Below are 18,074 nucleotides of genomic sequence, written 5' to 3'. Positions count from 1 at the left end.
TTACGAGATTGGATGATATCGAGTGTTCTCGATCACTGACCTGATCGTAGTCGTTGTCGTTTCCATTGTCGTAGTGATGGTGGTCGCCGAAATTGTTCCCGCCACCTGGCGAACCCTGATTGTTATTGCCAGCATAATTCCCTGGAACTCCGTATTGAGTGTTTAACTGAGGCTCGCAATGCACCATTCCTATGCTCGCCACCAACACTAGCCATAACTAAAAATTAAAACGTCGTGTAGTTACTAGAATCACTTGGGGTAAATAAATATTCGCAAAAGTAACGTATTATCGTAGAAAGTAGCGACGAATCGAAGGAAAGTACATTTAAAATTAAGAAATTAAGATTAAATCGGTACGAGTGAGGATGCCATTGTTTGCTTGTGCGAGAGACAACGTGTTGAAAATTAGATCGCTAATTATGAGAGCTGAGTATCGTTAGTACATCCATGTCGCGATTAGAATTATTAAACGTAATTAGAAGAGAATCAGTTCTGATTTACGGAGCGTATCGTTGAAATCGGAATGGTTAAATATCCCGCGATCGGATGAATTTGAATTTGGTTGAAGGTTTTCGCAATAATCAAGGTTTCTGGGATAAGCTTATTTATTGTTTAGCGACCATTTCCTCTACTTGTCGACACCGCGCAAGGAACGAGGGTCTTAAGCAATAATCCAAGGTGCAATAATCGAGGTTCTACCGTGTCATTAAAGTCTTCCAGCAGCAACGAACCAGCCACACTCCTCCAAACACGCAACGTTTACAAGGAATACCGTAGCATGCATTATGTCATTTAATGAATAGCTGCGCGTAGCAGGTTGGGAAATGTTCATGTTGTTATTTATATTCTCGCGTGTATCTTGTAGTGCATTAATGGAGATGATTACACGCGAGCAATTGCATTTATGTCAGGGTTTCTCAAATTGAACCTAGCGAAAAATGTTTTTTTGCCAAAGTTACTTGGTTGAACGGAGCGAATTATAAGGAACTCGATAAATTCGATATTCAACTTCGAACGAATATAAAAGATCGAAAAAGAAAGTTCGTTTAAATCCGTTTACTCAACGATGGAGACACTAATTCAGATAATAGAAGATTGCGTTCTTCGGTATTACATCGAAAGTTTCAAAAAGAATAAGAATGGATAAAGAAAGGAGACCAAAACTTCTTAAAACCAAGCCAGAATCAATTGCAGCTATTTGAATCTGACGTATGGTCTGAAAAATCTCAAGAATCACCAGGAAACTATCGTTTCGAATCGGAGTATACCGTCGTAGTCGTCGAAACTGGATCCCACAAACAGCTACAAACTCGGAAATAAAGTTGCACCGTGATCACTGCTCACAAATCAACAATACGACGGAACTGGCACGCGCAGCTACCGTCGAAGCCGGGGAAGCACCGTGGCACCAAAGTAGCAAAGCTTTCGGTCACTTGTTATTTACCTGTCGCACTGTCTTATCCATACTGGGAACAATAGCGAGTACCCGAGCACCGTTGTCTACGAATTGCTGAAATATGGTGACGTTTTGCCGCATACCTGGCTTATATACAGAGAGCACACTCTACGCCTACAAAGATTCACTTCCTGTCGGGCACGGATTCGCCGTCGGATGGAGAAGGATCTACAGGCAGGGTGGAGGATCCCTCGTGGATCCCTACGGAACATCGTTCAGATTTCGTACGCCTCTGAATTGGAAGCGCCGCGGGGTGCCACTTCGTTTTGCAGAATATTTTACGGGACGTTTCCGAGAACGGAATTAAGTTTAGCGAGAGAAATAAATTCAATCATTATTTGCTGCTACACTTGGAAACAAAAATCGTTTTAGCAAATACAGTTTCAAGTGGCTTATTCTAATACTATGTTTAAGCGTTAGACTGTAACCGATGTCTAGACTGCGGATCTTTATGCAAAATAAAATCTTGGCGAATTTATTTTATTCTGCAAATATCATAACATGAGCTTTACTTTCAATCTTTTTTATATTCTTGCATATTGTTTGCATTTTGTAGTTTCTTGCAGATTTAAATTTCCTATAAATGCATGAACTTCCGCGGTCTACCGATGTCTCGACCTGGTGGTTATCACAAAGTGTCTACATACGTATTTGAAGTTTAGTAGCCATAACATTTAGCTTGCCTTTACATCCAATCGTTTACGTTTATGTTAAGTTCGGTTAAAAATACTCCATAATCTGACTTTTCCGAATTCCGTCCGCGGTTCTCGCGCCAAAATCTTTTCAAAACCTGAAACTTTAATGTGAAAAATAGATTTCCCCTTTCTCACTCTGTTCGTCTCTATTTGTCCGCGTACTCTAGTTCACATAGAAACACGAGGCGTGTGTGAAAGCCCGCGCTTTACTTCCCATTGTTCGGTGGAGCAGGCGCGATTTCGGGGCCGTCTAGCTTATGAGAGGAACCCGTCTGTCTCTTCCAGAGTTGGAGAAAGCTGATTACTTCACCTCGTGGGACAGTCTAACACAGAGCACCTCGCGGCTCGACGCTCCTCGCGTCGGCTAATTAGACAATCGAGGCTTAATTAAGGCAGGACCATTGTCCATCCGCGGTGCGAATCTTGGTTTTCGGAGGATTGCGTAATCCTGACCGGATTCTTCCCATCTACCTCCCTCGCCGAACCGTACGAAACGTGTGGCAATCAGAAGGATAGATGGTTATCAAATGGGAAACGCAGACATTCGATTCTACGACTGCGTCCCTGTTTGGCAAATTGCACGTATCGTGGAATGCGCATACATCAGGAAAAATCTTAGGTCTAGGTTGAGGGAACTCGATGAGATCTGTCTGGTTGTTTTTCTTATTTAGCCGCTGGTTACGATGACAAATTTTTACGTTTCGTTACACGAATTACTTTATCGTTCCACTTCTCGTGGCAATTGTTGTAGATATTCTTCGATTCATGCATTTTCTACTTTGACGATTTCCAAAAAGATACCGTGATTTACTTTATTGTACATAGCAATACAAAATAATAATAGAGATAGAAATTCCTCTTCTACTGTTTCTCATACTTGATACAATTGAGAATCCTGATTACATTTATACACTAGTATTGGGTTGTCCGGAAAGTCCATGCCGATTTTTGATAGGTGTTGCAGGTCTGAATATGTCGAAATGGCTGAAAACAAATAACATATACAGGGTGTCCCAAAAGTCGGGGAGGAGCCGGAAATGCGGGGTAGCTGAGACTATTCTGAACAACAATTTCCTTTGCAAAAATGTCGGATGGGGCTTCGTTAAGGAGATATTAAGAGAAAACCCCGACCAATCAGAGCGCGCGTAGACCGTTGGAGCGGCCGCGGTAGCGAAGGCTATGTGCTAAGCGGTCGCCCTTGTACGCGAACAAGTGACTCGACGTGCATCGAAGGACATTGACGCGGCCGCCTAGCTCGTAGCCTTCGCTACCGCGGGCGCTCCAACGGTCTACGCGCGCTCTGATTGGTCGGGGTTTTCTCTTAATATCTCCTTAACGAAGCCCCATCCGACATTTTTGCAAAGCTACCCCCAATTTCCGGCTCCTCCCCGACTTTTGGGACACCCTGTATATATACATCCCTTAAAAGATGGAAAGGTTGTGGAACAAAATGGTAGCTATGTAATTCAATAGATATACATATAAATAAATGTATATTACAATTGAAATGTGCCTTTGAAGTTCTCTTAAAAATTTGCACAAACTTTCTGGACAACCTAATATATCATAGCTATAATATAATATAAATTTTGAATTTTCTTTAATATCTGAATCCTCCATTCAATTTATCAAAGGTATCGAAAAGCTGAAGCTAATTAGCTTGCACGATCATCCTAGGACTAGTTTCTGATTAGAGGGTGCAAGATTAGTAATCGTCGATCTCGTTTACGACAATGGTCCCAATCGCAACCCCGATCTAATCTCCTGATCAAAGAGTCAAACGGAACCTAGTCAAGACTGGTTTATTGTTTATTTAGTGTGCGAATTCTCACTTTCGATTCCTTTCGTAACCTTTCCCCAATTGTTATTCGCCGTTACGACGACGGAAAGGAAGCAGTCGCGTTGCGATAAACACGTGCTCCCTCGTAGGACGCTATATTTAATTAACAACGCCGCTATCTAATGCTAGTTTTTCGTACGTGGGTTTCCCAGTTTCAGGGAAAAGTCTTATAAAAATAAAAATAAAATTGTATACGATATCAAAAAATTGACGTTACTTATGGGTATCCTTGATAATAAAAAATACGGTTACACAATGGGACTGGCACTCTCTCCTGATGGATTAGAGATCCTCAAAGCAATCTCCTTCGATAATCTCTCTCGAGCCAGCATGATGGACAAGGTCATTACGGCTTCGAAGGAGGATGGTCTAAATTCATTCCGATATTATGCAATCACCCTTCAGACAAATTCAGTCATTTCTCCTCTATGTTCTTCGGTGTTTCTAGTTCGTTACGAAACAGCATGATGCGAATAATGAATTAAGAAAGTCATCGTTCAGTGGGGGATTCCTGGCAAAATGTTCGAAATAAAAAGACCCTTAATAAACCATCAGTCGGTGATAAGAAACCTATTAACCGACTACCTGTAAAATATTAAAATATTCAATCAATTTATTCCGATTGATATTCACGAGGAAACGACGAAAACAATCTCAGGTCTTAATTTCCTGATGTTATAACAGATTTCATACGCGTTATTACATCGATAATGAACTCTCGCAATTTAAATAAATTTCTATGGCGGAAGACGACTGGGCAATTCGAACTCTTAGGGACAGTTCTTCATTATTTATACGGACGAATCCCTGGTAATTGTTCCTGTCTTTCCAATAAGGAAAGGCAATTGTTCCTGGAAACGGAGAGGAATCGGTGACCAAAATGTAACAATAAGTAATATCCGTTCTTCTCTCTCCAAGTTATTAATTTATATAACCGTCTTCCTCTCCCATAATGCCGACGGCTTAAAATGAGGTTGAGGGTGTTTTATAAAATAAATCACAATATTAATTATAAGAGAATTTTTATTAACAAAATTGACATCGTAGAAATTTTCTAATACTGCTTGTTACTTCTTCGACTGTCGGTCTTTTTTAAATCTACTAACTGGTCGGGTTTCTGTGTCTGCTTTTGAAGCTACATCAGGTACCAAAGGCAAATTTTCACAGATTCTTTCCTTGATATCTTTCACCACCTATGAATCATAAAAATATCAGTTTTATATAAAATTATTTTACTTCGATATCAAGCTCTTACTGTTTCATATGCGGAAGGTTTTATAGATTCTTCGTTTTCTCCCTCTTCTTCTGTACTGTACTCAGGAGGAGCAACCTGTACAGGAGCAACATCATTCGGTGATCTCCTTAAAATAGATTTAGGCTTTGAAAATATCCTATAAATATCTGCTGGTGTTTCTATCGTATCGTCGTCCGACTTTACAACTGGATTATTTTGAGAGTGACTAAACTCTATCCGAAGAACATCTTCCTCTGAACTTTCTACATTTACTTTTTTCGCTGAAGTTTCGACTTCATTTTTATTTAGAAGATCCTCTTGGTCTGCAAAAGAAACTGATTTTTTCAGTCTGCAATGCTCAATGCTCTCTTTAGACTGCTTATTTTCAGAGTCAGAGACAGATGTCTCCTTCTCCTTGGGATCTTCCTTTTCATTTTCAGAGGAACTTTTTGATTCAGTGGAACATTCTTCTTCTTCTTCTTCTTCATCTTCATCTTCATCTTCATCTTCATCTTCATCTTCATCTTCATCTTCTTCTAAGTCATCTCCAAATAATTCACGTCGTTCATCTTCCCATCTATAAAAAAGAACACCTTAGATACATAAAACAAGTAATTGTATTATGAAATACCTATCATATTCATCTGCTAGCTCCTCTTCTAGTTCAAGCTGATCAAGTCTGTGAAAGAGATCTTCCTCTGTATCAATCTTCCTTTTCTCTTCTTGTCTGAGTTTGGCTAATTTCTGATTGTATTCTTTCTCTCTTTCCCTATGTTTCTCTGCAAAAAAAAACAAAGGTTTACTAGAATGATGCAAAAAGAACAAAGGGAAATCATTTTACTTTTCCATTCTTCAACTTGGTCTTCATTCCAATGTTCTACAATTTCCTTGCCAGCACACTCTGTGAAAAGATCAGTCTCTGCTATCATCATTCTAGTCTCATACAGATCTCTTTCGCCACTTAAATCCTTTAACATTTCCTCTGCTCCTAATGCAAAAGATTTATTTGTTATTACATTATTTACACTTTTTTCAACTTACCCAATAAATGTATAATTTGTCAAACATACGTTGTATTCTTCTTTCGCAGAGTGCTTGTGCTCCTGAAGCACTATATTTTGCAAAGTATCCATCACCCAAGCAAGCTAACACTTCATTAGTATGAATTAATTTTCCTTTCATCAATGCTCTCTTTCCAATTGGCACCATACAATTTACATATACCTCCTTCTGTAGGGAACCCAACGCCTCTGCAACTTTCAGATGACCATTTTTGTAGGCTGTCCATACTTTGCATTGTTCTTCATTTCGTTGTATTCCCTTCAATTTAATATTTAATTGTTTATCAGACTCATTAAACTCAGATTAAATAAACAAGTCTAAATTTCAGAGGTAGAGTGATTTATTCAATTTCGTATAATAATTATTCACAGACAACGAAGTAAACATTATTTCGTAAAATATGGATTCTTTTCTGATAGTAATGTTTCGTAATTAATTATGCGATTCATTATTTCTTATTTTCTTTTAACAATCTACCTTTAAAAACACATCTTCTAAGAGTGTATGTTGTAAATTTCGCAATTCATCCACGTTCTCCATCGTTAAGACAATAAGGTTAATTAACAACGCTTATTCGAAAGTATGAATACAATCCAATATATTTATTAATAGATTCGTTTAAGGGTAACAGTGTTTATTTTCTTATATTATACATTGAAATACAAAAATGAACATTTTTTGCTTATAAATTAAAAAATGTAAATATTCTCGAAGCGTTTTACACCGACAAATGTTCTCATTTGATAGTACGAATTACTTTATTGTTGGAGTTCTTATATAAACGTTGTAGATATTCTTCTAAATAATCTTTTAAACTTTATATCTTCTCGTACTCTAACCTCAAAATGTACATTCGAAATTACAAATTTCAATTAGTATTAAACCATATTCAACATAACCTTAAAGTGACATTATACATAGAGGAATTACCAGCAACCATAAACATCATACGCCGTACAGTTTCTTATTTTGCTCACCAGATGGCTTACGTCTAAATTGTAACCGCAAATGTCTATCTACGTCTCGGTAATTCGTGATTTTCTTCTCTGTTTCTTTTTCCGTTGAAGAGGAATATCTGCAAGATGGTTAGTGAACGATTGAAAATCCCTTTTTATTTAAAACATCCTAATCGGTCATTCTTTGGAAATCTAATCATAATTTTCTTAAGCATAATCTGAAGTCAAATATTTATAAAGTTTTCCTCCTTTGAATAGCGTGCAAAACAACTTCATAACCTTAATTTTCATTTCAACAAAATATTTAACACATCGATTTTGGTGAAAAATGTCTTAATTTGTGAATTACCTTCAATAATACTGATCGTATCTGAATAATGATTAAAACTAGAGTTAAAGTTCTCGCTTTTTCTTTAAAAATTAACATCGTGTAGTTCATTTTTAAACGATATGTTTTCATTTGGCAATAAAATAGAAAAATAAACGTCTTCTTGAATGTTTAAAGTCGTGGAAAGAGGAGTGTGTGAAAGTGAAATACATAAAATTGTGATGTTATTCTTTTTAGGGTAAGGTTAAGTGCACCGAGCTGAGGACAAAAGACAAGAAGGAGCTGCTAAAGCAGCTGGAGGAGCTCAAGATGGAGCTGACAAATCTTCGAGTTGCGAAGGTTACAGGAGGAGCTGCTTCCAAACTTTCCAAGATGTAAATATAAATTTTTATAGTTTGCACAAAAATGGTGCATTCAATGTTTTAGATCAGAAAGATTCTTTAACTTTTATGTTGGAGTATTCTATGAACTTTTAATCATTAATGATATTTTGAATCATCATTATTAACTCATTCATTTGTGTAAATTTCAGTCGAGTTGTGAGGAAGGCAATAGCTAGAGTATACATCATTATGCATCAAAAGCAGAAGGAGAACTTGCGGCTGTTATACAAAAACAAAAAATACAAGCCCCTGGATTTGAGGCCAAAGAAGACTAGGGCACTCAGAAGGGCACTGACACCTTATCAAGCTAGTAGAAAGACCCAGAAGGAAATTCGCAAGCGGTCTGCTTTCCCTCCAAGGAAGTATGCTTTAAAAGTATAAGCAACGCGATATTGATAAGGGGTAAATAAAAATTTTGTAAAAATTCAACATTGTGTAAATTTGTGTAAAAAAACTGAGAAAGTATTGGCGAATGCTTTTTATTTTCTATAGAAAAGAGTACAAAAATTATAGTAGGTGAACACAGGTTCCACTTGATGATAAGTCTAATACAATTCTTGATCATTCAACTTCATGGTGCATTTAATCTTAAAAACAAACTTCTTGATATTTACGACAATTCTTTTATTATTGCATTTAGTATTTAATAATAACGAAGGTATGATGAACGATTATACAGTATGGATGTGGAAGTTTTTATTTGCATTGTTTTCCTTGGAATCCAATGAACTCAGTTGAACGGTCGAGAGTTAATGGAAGCTGTTGGTGGGGAAATTAAAGGCGAATGCCAGGATTTCTAGAGAGCACAAAGTTGAGAAGTTCGTCGCTGTCCTCGCAGACAAATGGCTTTCGGTGATGACAGGCCACGTCGTGCCACTTGACTCCGTCGTTGTAGAAGTTGTTTAAAATAGACAGGCAGGACTCGTCGTTACCCTATAACAGACAATATTTATTACATCAGTTGATTATTTTAATATTAACCACGTGTCTACATCAGTTTTTTAATGCCCCCACTCTTCCTCTGAGGTTTACATTCACTGGCGTCATTGGTGGAAAAACGCCTAAGTTTGTAATGAAAATAGTTTCCATTATTCCTGCTAGATGGCGTCTACTATCTACGTCTAGTATGATGGCGTCTACAATCTACGTTTAGTATAATAGCATCTACTTCTAGTATAATAGCGTCTACTAGATAGTCCACTATCAGTGGCGTCATCTTATAGAAATTGTAAGAACGTAAATCCAAGATTTACATCTTGGAATTGTATATTACGACTATAAACTTGGGCGTTATGCTACCAATGGCGCCACTAGTGATAATCATACTCCATCTAGCGATGATAGGGTGAACTATTTTAACTACAAACTTGGGTGTTTTTCCACCGACGGCGTTAGTGATATTGTTTGTTTGTTACAGAAATACGTTTTAAAAATTGATATACCTGTGCAGCTTCACGGTTATCAGGTTGGGGCTGTCCGTATCCACCAGTGTTACTCCAGTCACCAGAGTTACGCTGAGTGGTGGGGCCTATTTTAGCTCCCGAACCTGACCAGAACCATCCATTGACATTTTGGGGCTGAAGATCTGGCCGGTCGCAACCGTTGAAGTTGCATTTGCGTCCTGATGTCCAAATGAACCTCACGTTCCCTATTCATAATAAAATTTCAAAGTTATAAAACGTCATCACCAGAAGACTATAGGCTTTCGAATCCTAATTTCTACCTTCGGAACATAGGTTAGATCTACTTGTAGGGTGTCGATTACTGAGTCAATGATTACCTCTGACGAGTCTCTGTTTAATGAACTCATTTTCTTGTGGCGTTTCAAGGGAAACTGCATCCATACAGTGTCTCCTACAAATATTACGTGCATCCAACCAATCTACCTCTAAACTTCTAGTCGGTTGGTGCTCCCAACTGAAGAAATACGAATGACCAACTCCTCTAGCATCCCTGTAGGTAGCGTGTCGTACTCCTGAAACAAAATTCCACGAATTATGTCAAACTTAATTAAAGGAATTAAGGGATTAGGAACTTCGTTAAGGGATACTCACGATTGGCACAGCTACGTGGATCGGGAAGGGCAAGTCGTCGTTGAGCCTTTACCACGACCCCAGCAAGTAGGACCATCAGCCATAATATCTTCATATTTTTTATTCTTAAACAAAGAAATAAAGACAACACAAGTGAATAAAATTTAAATCAAACATTAATAAATTTAACCCGAAGAAAGAATGCGTTTAATTTTTAGAAGCAATATTACAAAATTGTTGGTTAAAGGAAAAATTTGAAAGGAAACATTATTAGGAATTTCTTAATTATACTTCGGTTTCGCTTTCATTAAAAGGAAACGTTCAGATAGAGAAGACATTTTCCGTTCTGAATCTTTAGTAGGTAAAAGTTCCCTGAGAACGTATGTTTGTGGAGGGTGAAAGGAGACTTTTCAGGAGTGAATTATGATTCGAGAAGGAAAGGAGTCTCTGCTTCGGAGGATTCCTCTCACGCTAACGACAGTGAAAAATGAGGAGGAGGTTTTGCAACAGGTCTTCGTTTTTTACAACACGCCGTTAACTTTCCTTAGAGCACTATGGACTTGTTGCAACTTTCTAAATCGTCTCCGCGACACCGCGGACGATTCGCAATTAATAGCCGGAGCGCGCCTCTGACAATGAGTGTGAGATACAATTACGGTGCAATCGCGATTATTATTTGAACAATGTTGTTGCCAAGACCGATCCTTTTAACCTTCTACGTACTGCAGCGGACGGAGATGTTAGATGCATGGGGATTAGATTTAGATGTTTTCGAAAGAAAGCTACGTTTCGTATCGTGTTTTCCAACTATTTGCATAATCCAGATTCTACCGCATTACCATTATCGTTTGGCTCTTTCTTTTCGTGTACGATTGCTCGATTGAATAACAATAACCCTCATTTAAAATTCCGTTCTATTACCAGCTCAGCAACGTCCTGTTCTTAATAGAAAGCTTTCACTGAAAATTAGAGTGTCAGCGGTCGTTCGCCCGGAACGAAGGAAGACTCTTCTGTTCCTTTATTCCGGAAGCGACAGAATTAAAGCAATTGCAAGGAATTAAACTCAAGACGATTGGCGACTCGTAACTACCGTTGATGAATACCTACGCCGAATCTTGCAATTCATCTTTACATTGTTTCTAGAGTCGCACGAATAATCATTAATTACAGTGGAACGTTTTAAACGTTTATTGACGCAACGTTGGGTTGTGCTGTGTTTGCGTATGGGCATCGGGCACACTGGACTCGACATTTGTGGCACAAGTACATATAACACCGTATGTTCATTCCGATAACGTTTCGACATTTTTTCCCCCCTTTCTGTAAACATCGAGCAGCTTCACGTGAAAGTAAATGGATTCTGTAGTTGTGTTATGAATTGAGCAACGCTTGACTCTTTTATTGGTCGCATGTCGAGATTTTCGTAGAAGGTGAATCGAAAGCTAAGCGAAATATTGATTCTTCAACACGATAGAGATGAGCTAAGTATGTTGCAACGTGTAATTTGCACCGAAGGTGTTAGGATTTCCAAAGTGGACGGTCGTTGACCGGACGAGGCTTTCTACGTAATATTTTGTTAACGACAATCTCGCACACTTATATTGTGCAATCGTTACAGGCTTGTTGCAGAGGGTTGAGAAACACGATGCAAAAAAGTATTTTCCGGTTTCTCAACGCGGATATTTTATTTAGGAAATTTTGCAAGTTTCGTGATAGATCTCGCGATTTTCGTTACAACGGTAATTTAATCATTTTCTATCTACTGCTTCTCGATGATTGGACGATTCTAGTTTTCTTCTTTTAAGAACCACTCGATTGAAACACTCGAAACATCGAAAAAAGATTATTTAAATTCAAGTTTTAGTGCTCTTAGTACCAACCGAAACTTTACCTTCTCTTATCGATATATCAAGATCTGGGTTAATGAAAAGATCGAGGAATTTGTTAATTACATGGACTGCCAGAAATATTCGGACACCAGTGTATGGCTAGCTTTATGACTTAATATCGTAGTTATTAAAAAAGCAATTGTCTTCGTTACTTTTTCCAATAATAAATCGTTTATTAACATTATTAAAGATCGTATACATTATATACATATACATTAATCCAAAAATTTACATAAATTACATAATAGCAATCAACAAACGAAAGAATACCGCATTTTCGGGTCACAAAAATATTCGGACACTACGAGGAATAACATTTATTAATTAAAATTAAACATTATATGTTCCACATTGATATTTTGTTGCAAATCTCTTTTCTTTTATAATATGTCTCAATCGATTTGGCATATTAGAAATTATTTTTTTTAAATATTCTGTCGAGAAAAATATAAAAATATTAATGTTCCACATTAATATTTTGTTGCAAATCTCTTTTCTTTTATAATATGTCTCAATCGATTCGGCATATTAGAAATTATTTTCTTTAAATATTCTGTCGAGAATGGTTGCCCATTCTTCTTGAAGCCTAATTTTAAGTTCTTCTTTGGAACGAATGGGTGCCTTGCGAATCCGTTGGTTCAACTTATCCCATAAGTTTCCTATAGAGTTAAGGCCTGGTGATTGTGGAGGTGGACGAAGCACTTTGGGGCAATTATACAATAAAAATTCTTAGACAATGCGCGACTTATGTTCAGAATCATTATCCTGGTAAAATGAAAAATCTTCAGCAATCCCCATTTTGTCTGCACTTTGTTTTAAATTGCTTTTTAAAAGATTCAAATAAGCATTCTTAACCATGATGCCATCGATAAAAACTAAATTGCCAACGCCGGAAGTCGAAATGCATCCCCACACCATTACAATGCCTCCTCCGTGTTTTATCGTACCCGAAAATGTCATATTCTTTCGTTTGTTTATTGCTATTATGTAATTTATGTAAATTTTTGTGATAAATCTTTAATGACATTAATAAATGACTTATTATTGGAAAGAGTAACGAAGACAATTGCTTTTTCAATAACTACGATATTAAGTCATAAAGCTAACCATACACCAGTATCCTAAAATATTTCTGGGAGTCACTGTATTTAGTGAATTTTCGTACGAAAGCAATTGTACTTAACAAGACTATAGTAAATGAAACTACCGCGGATACAGTTTAGGCAGGGGCGTAATTGGGAGCCGTCGGTCTAATTTGCTTATCGGCAGGTCTAACCTGAAAATACGGGGACATGAATATTAAAGGTTCCAACGAGAGTTTCACCTCTGTTAAACTCTACTCTGTGACGGGTTTATTTCGTATCCGCGTGTGTGCTCGTGGAACCGTTATCTGGCCGGGTTTACATCGTCCAATTACAGAGTTGGCTGTGTGTCTGTCTGGGTCTGGGTCTCTCTTAACGGCTCCTCGTCTGTCGGTAAGCATGCTGCATATGGGGAGGTCTTGGGTATTCGGGACGAGTACATCGATACAAAAAGCGAGCACGAGCAGTGGCGCATTATACTTTCACAGAGCCCACGTCAATGTGGAATTTTGGGGAACCATCTAAAAGAAAAAGAAACCAATAGAAAGACATCTCTAAGTCTTTGATCACTTTAGTCGAAATGTCACTGTTCAAAAACAATTAAACTAGTGTTTCATATTTTCTAATTTGAATTTCGAATATGTTGTTTGCCGAAGAAGAAAAGAAAACAAACAAAAAACATTTTAAATTCAATCTCAGTTTATTGGTCGAACAAAACAAATTAGCTGCATGGTATAATAGAAATATCTAGCCCGAAACAATAATTCGTAACTAATGATACGCTTACCTACGCTTAGCCTAATAAGTATTGTTACTTCTATAAGTAACCACACCTAGCCTAATAAGTATCTTTACTACTTTATTTGTACTTTACGTGCTTAACTCGTCCAGCAATTCCCTTGTACATTTTCAATGTCTCTAATCACAGAGAGTAATTATGACAAATGTTTTGTATGTTCGCAGGTTTACATAGCAATTCCCTTGCAATTCCCTTGTACATTTTCAATGTCTCTAATCACAGGGAGTAATTATGACAAATGTTTTCTATGTTCGCAGGTTTACATAATCTCGATATATGTTCGTCGCCTAAATTTGTATTATTTGCAAAATGTAGAGTAGAAGTAATGTCAACCAAGTGTGCATTGAATCACGATTGAATCGCATGCCGATGCGTTCCACGGAAAAAAGAAAAGAAGAAAATCGGTGCCGGTTCATTTTCGACTTTCGCTTGGTTCCGATCGATCGTCGATCGTTACCTCTTCGTGCTCTATTTATTTTTGCTGCCTCGAAAGCGTTTTCTGTACACATATTTTGGATACGAATGTCTTCGATATGGCATTCTAAATCAAAAATAGCATTCAAATTACATTGAAAAATTGAGCCTCCTAAATTAATAAAATAGACAGAATGGAATATTTGATAAAGTTAAGAGATTTCTCTCCACCTTCGGTTATCGAACAATATCAGTAAAAAAGAGACGGCAAAAATACCGGATCTTTTCCTTTTTCTCTTTTATGGATGATATCGTAACATCCAGCCATAAGGAATTCCCCAGTCAATGCACTACACGTGCGTGGTTGCGTTCATAGTACTTGCATCGGTCTTACGCAAGGAAAGTACCTTCGCGAAGATAAATCTCCACGGAGTTCACAAATCGAAGAGAAAGTAAGATTATCTTTAAAACAATTTACTCGAATCTCGAGACTATGTAACGTGTTGAATTCAGTGACGTAACTAAGGGTGACTAAAACTTTCAAACCTTTCGCGGTATATACGTATATACATATTTTTTTGTAACTTCCAGAATTATTTTTCGAACATGGCGTAATTAGCATATCCTGTTTAGTAATTTCTAACGAGGAGACGCCACTAGGGGATTGTTTTACTAAATTTCTTGAGTGGGGAAAGCGTGCGAATAACTTGCGGTGTGAATTTGGTAAAAGTACAATAATACAAGGAACATAAACGAAAAAAAAAACGATCAAACAGGCAATCCAGGAAAATGCATTAATTAAAACTAATTTACTATACGGTAATTAGGGAGGTACCAATTACGTACTCTTTTGTTTCCCAAAACAAAGACTTTAATATCTTACCCGAAGAGAAAGCAAAATTACTCGCTAATTGGACGTAACAATGAAATTGAACATCCTGCAAATTGTTAACAGATAAACAAATTTTTCTTTATAGACGATTTCTACATTTTATAGATGAATATCAATATTCGTATACGTGTCTGATTTTCATGAAAGACAAAATACAGTAAGGTTATGCTCACACTTAAATATATTTTTTTATACGTATGTGTTTCACGTATAATGTATTAAATAATGTATTAATTAATATGATATTAATCGGTATAAGTTGATTTTATTCGTCTCGTGCTCATTCGAATAAAACGTTGTCAATCACAGCAGAGGCGACACTCGCGCGATCGTCGTGAAAATGGCGCGCAAATGCGAAAGGGACGCGCGAAAATGGTTAATAGGAAGAGGATCGGCAAAGAGAAAGCTCAGGAGAGTTCACGCTTCTATGGGTCATGCTAGGTGACTGTTCGATCACGAGGTCACCGCTTTCGATTTCTCCGGGTGCACTTACCTGAAAGAAGCTTCCCTGGATCCTGAAACCAACCAACCCAGTCCTGAAAGATCCTTGGATCCAGGCGACGAATTAACGTGGAAAATGATACGTGAGTGACTTCTATCTTGTATCTAATATTGCTTCCGTCAAGCTCCAATGAATTCGGTTGATCCAATGACACGCAAGCTCGTCCACGACTCGTCGATCGCGACTAGAAAGAAGAATGAACTGCGGTGTACGAGCAGGCAACCGGTATATAGCCGGCCCACATTCCCTTCTGGCTCGAGTAACCCAGATTCTTCCCACCTAACCGTCTGGGGAACATCTTCGGGGGCCTGAAAGGGGCCCTGGATAATTCCCAGCTCGCCCCGGCACCTCTCACTGATCGTTTCCCCCTTCGCCCGTTACCCGCGAGCTTCCTCGAAGCAGTCTTTCGGTGCTAGAATTCGTTTTTCTTCCATTGGAATCGAGTAGTTGTAATCGATTCTTAAAAAGGAACTGTCCTTCCGCCAGACAAAAGATTGGCGGAATTGCTTGCTTCCTTGCCCGCGATAATTGTCAGGTTAGAGCCTTTCTATATCGAAAACTGGCATTAACCACAGCGCTATGATTATTTTTAGAATAATTACTCGTGCTTGTTGGATTAATCAATAATTATAATTCACTTATAGTTAATTAGAACTTGCTGCATTGGAATGCAGTTCAAGTCATCGACTCATCAGCGAAATTGCTATATTTTCTACCTTATCTTTTCATGAATATGGAATAGTTGTGTTAAATTAGTCTACAAATGTGATATTGCATTTTTAATTCAAGGTTTCAACCATCATCGTAAGGATATGTCGTGAAATTTATGGTAAAATGTATTTAACTCTCTTGAAATAGATATTAGAATTATTTTATTTAAAATTGTCTCCACCAGGTGTACAGAATACTATATGTCCTTAATACCATTCGCTTTGTAAGAAAGCATTCCATTAACATAAGAACAAAATTTAAAGGTAACAAGATTTCGATAGTTTCACAGTTCCTGATTAAATTATCACATAAAATTAACCCCAGGCACCGTCATTTCGCAGTGCCAAATTTACCAGAACCCATAAAATAATCCAAGTTTCACTCCTCTTCCTGAATACATTTTTCTACCAGCTCTCTCAAGCTTGGATTCTCCATAGCCGCTGCAATTCTCTCTTTATCATTTATTTGTTTGTTTACTGAAACATAAACTGTTTAATCGACTGACTAGTCTTATATTATGTAACATGTACTTACTTTCTTGTTCTGTGGAGTGAGCACCTTTTTTAATATATATATCTAGCTTAAAAAGAGCTACTAAATGACGTTCTAACTTAATTCTAATGCAAAGACCAATTAATGTTGCTAAAGAACAATGAGGAACGGTTGGATTGAACTCGATACGTATAACAGTGACTCCATTGGGTGTTTGTTTGGAAATTTCAACGCACTCTTCGTAGACAACATCCAGTTGCTCCAGTGTTTGTGGTTTTTCAGGGTCCTTGATAGTTCTGAGTAGGTCTGTAACAATTGTTATCAGTGTTCACTTTGTTCAAGCCTAAAAATTCGGTTACATGTCACAAGTATTTCACAAACTAAATAGTAGATCAAAGGTTGACAATGTCAGCTGAAACGAGACTATGAGAACTACGAGAAGGATTAAGGGTGAACTTGCCATAAACGGATTCCTTGAGTTCGGTGTCGGATTGGGAGATCAGAACTTTGTTTTTGTTGTCTGGAAAGCCTTCTGTAACCTCCATTTCGTCCCCTGTTGGCAGACCATCTCTTATCTTCCCCCCGATTGAAATTTTGCGTAAAAATGACAGCATCCTTTGCCCCGTTCCCCCCTGGTCTCTTGTAGCGATCAACGATACATAATTAAAAATTGTTTATGTTATGGCTGGCAATATCAATGAACCTAACCTCTGCGAACCACTTCAAGCAGACCGCATGACAAACTACGTCATTGCAGCGCGGTAGTTCAATGTCGATGAACTTTTCCACTTGACTCTTTCATTATTATATTACATCGTTTATTTGGAGCATTCTTCAGATTCGAAATTCTCGATTAAAAACCTATTGCAGTTTTTAATCGAGTGGAATAAGATCGCAAGATAAGGTCGTGTCTTTTCCAAATTTTTTAATACTTGACTCGAAGATAAAATAGAAAAACGTGTGTTATGTAAATATTGTAAAAACCATTCGTTTTATATTAATGATTTATTATTTTAATATATTCACCGATAAATTAAAATATAAATGATTCATAAAATATCTAAATACATCGATATCGACTCGATATTATCGAGAGCTGAACATTGAGTGAGTCTAGAGTCCTGCTCTAGTTTGAATGGCATATCAGTGAGCGTACGTTTCATAGTTTGATATTTGGTCGTTCTACCGTCCTTTTGTCTCTATCTGCTGTTCGTATTCGTTCCAGCAATTAACAAAATAAACAAAGAGTCGCGTCGCCTCGATCAGTATGTACCTTTCACCTCTGCGCAACCCCGTGCGCCTCTCG

General features: G+C 37.6%; 5 protein-coding genes and 1 long non-coding RNA gene across 8 annotated transcripts in view; 2 read left to right on the top strand and 4 right to left on the bottom strand.

Annotated features, from left to right (window-relative positions):
- Positions 1–279, top strand: part of LOC128878656 (uncharacterized) — a 2,333-nt gene extending 2,054 nt beyond the window's left edge. The window contains exon 3 of the long non-coding RNA XR_008457457.1: positions 75–279. This is a non-coding gene — a long non-coding RNA (uncharacterized LOC128878656). The remainder of the gene's footprint in view (positions 1–74) is intronic.
- LOC128878651 (pro-resilin-like) overlaps positions 1–3,139 on the bottom strand; it is a 7,628-nt gene extending 4,489 nt beyond the window's left edge. The window contains exons 1-2 of the mRNA XM_054127012.1: positions 1,445–3,139; positions 41–217 (exon numbers count right to left, since the gene is read on the bottom strand). Coding sequence (XP_053982987.1) covers positions 41–217; positions 1,445–1,537 — 270 coding nt within the window. The 5' untranslated portion in view covers positions 1,538–3,139. The remainder of the gene's footprint in view (positions 1–40; positions 218–1,444) is intronic.
- A 1,857-nt stretch (positions 3,140–4,996) lies between these two features.
- Positions 4,997–7,228, bottom strand: LOC128878605 (unconventional prefoldin RPB5 interactor-like protein). 2 transcript variants are annotated; one of them, XM_054126919.1, is made up of 7 exons: positions 6,765–7,228; positions 6,296–6,545; positions 6,067–6,213; positions 5,857–6,004; positions 5,760–5,802; positions 5,247–5,729; positions 4,997–5,184 (listed from the first exon to the last, which is right to left on the bottom strand). In XM_054126919.1, exons 1-7 carry the CDS (start codon positions 6,825–6,827, stop codon positions 5,059–5,061), a joined length of 1,260 nt encoding a protein of 419 aa, XP_053982894.1. In that variant the 5' UTR covers positions 6,828–7,228; the 3' UTR covers positions 4,997–5,058. The 2 variants fall into 2 exon arrangements, with proteins under 2 accessions (XP_053982894.1, XP_053982893.1); XM_054126918.1 differs by having other exon boundaries at positions 5,247–5,802; positions 6,765–7,227.
- Positions 7,229–7,267: 39 nt separating this feature from the next.
- LOC128878615 (60S ribosomal protein L35) lies at positions 7,268–8,383 on the top strand. Its single transcript, XM_054126930.1, has 3 exons — positions 7,268–7,372; positions 7,809–7,945; positions 8,104–8,383. The coding sequence occupies exons 1-3, from the start codon at positions 7,370–7,372 to the stop codon at positions 8,333–8,335; spliced, it is 372 nt and encodes a 123-aa protein (XP_053982905.1). The 5' UTR covers positions 7,268–7,369; the 3' UTR covers positions 8,336–8,383.
- Positions 8,384–8,709: 326 nt separating this feature from the next.
- LOC128878609 (L-selectin) lies at positions 8,710–16,319 on the bottom strand. 2 transcript variants are annotated; one of them, XM_054126923.1, is made up of 5 exons: positions 15,557–16,319; positions 10,009–10,112; positions 9,735–9,929; positions 9,397–9,602; positions 8,710–8,887 (listed from the first exon to the last, which is right to left on the bottom strand). In XM_054126923.1, the coding sequence occupies exons 2-5, from the start codon at positions 10,100–10,102 to the stop codon at positions 8,729–8,731; spliced, it is 654 nt and encodes a 217-aa protein (XP_053982898.1). In that variant the 5' UTR covers positions 10,103–10,112; positions 15,557–16,319; the 3' UTR covers positions 8,710–8,728. The 2 variants fall into 2 exon arrangements, with proteins under 2 accessions (XP_053982898.1, XP_053982899.1); XM_054126924.1 differs by lacking the exon at positions 15,557–16,319 and adding an exon at positions 11,095–11,592.
- Positions 16,320–16,420: 101 nt separating this feature from the next.
- On the bottom strand, positions 16,421–17,520 carry LOC128878613 (MIP18 family protein galla-1). Its single transcript, XM_054126927.1, has 3 exons — positions 17,229–17,520; positions 16,811–17,074; positions 16,421–16,752 (listed from the first exon to the last, which is right to left on the bottom strand). Exons 1-3 carry the CDS (start codon positions 17,380–17,382, stop codon positions 16,655–16,657), a joined length of 516 nt encoding a protein of 171 aa, XP_053982902.1. The 5' UTR covers positions 17,383–17,520; the 3' UTR covers positions 16,421–16,654.
- Positions 17,521–18,074: the final 554 nt, after the last annotated feature.

This window comes from Hylaeus volcanicus, chromosome 6 (genome assembly GCF_026283585.1).
Source record: "Hylaeus volcanicus isolate JK05 chromosome 6, UHH_iyHylVolc1.0_haploid, whole genome shotgun sequence".
Lineage (NCBI taxonomy): Eukaryota > Metazoa > Arthropoda > Insecta > Hymenoptera > Colletidae > Hylaeus > Hylaeus volcanicus.
This window is presented reverse-complemented; position numbering and strand designations above follow the sequence as displayed.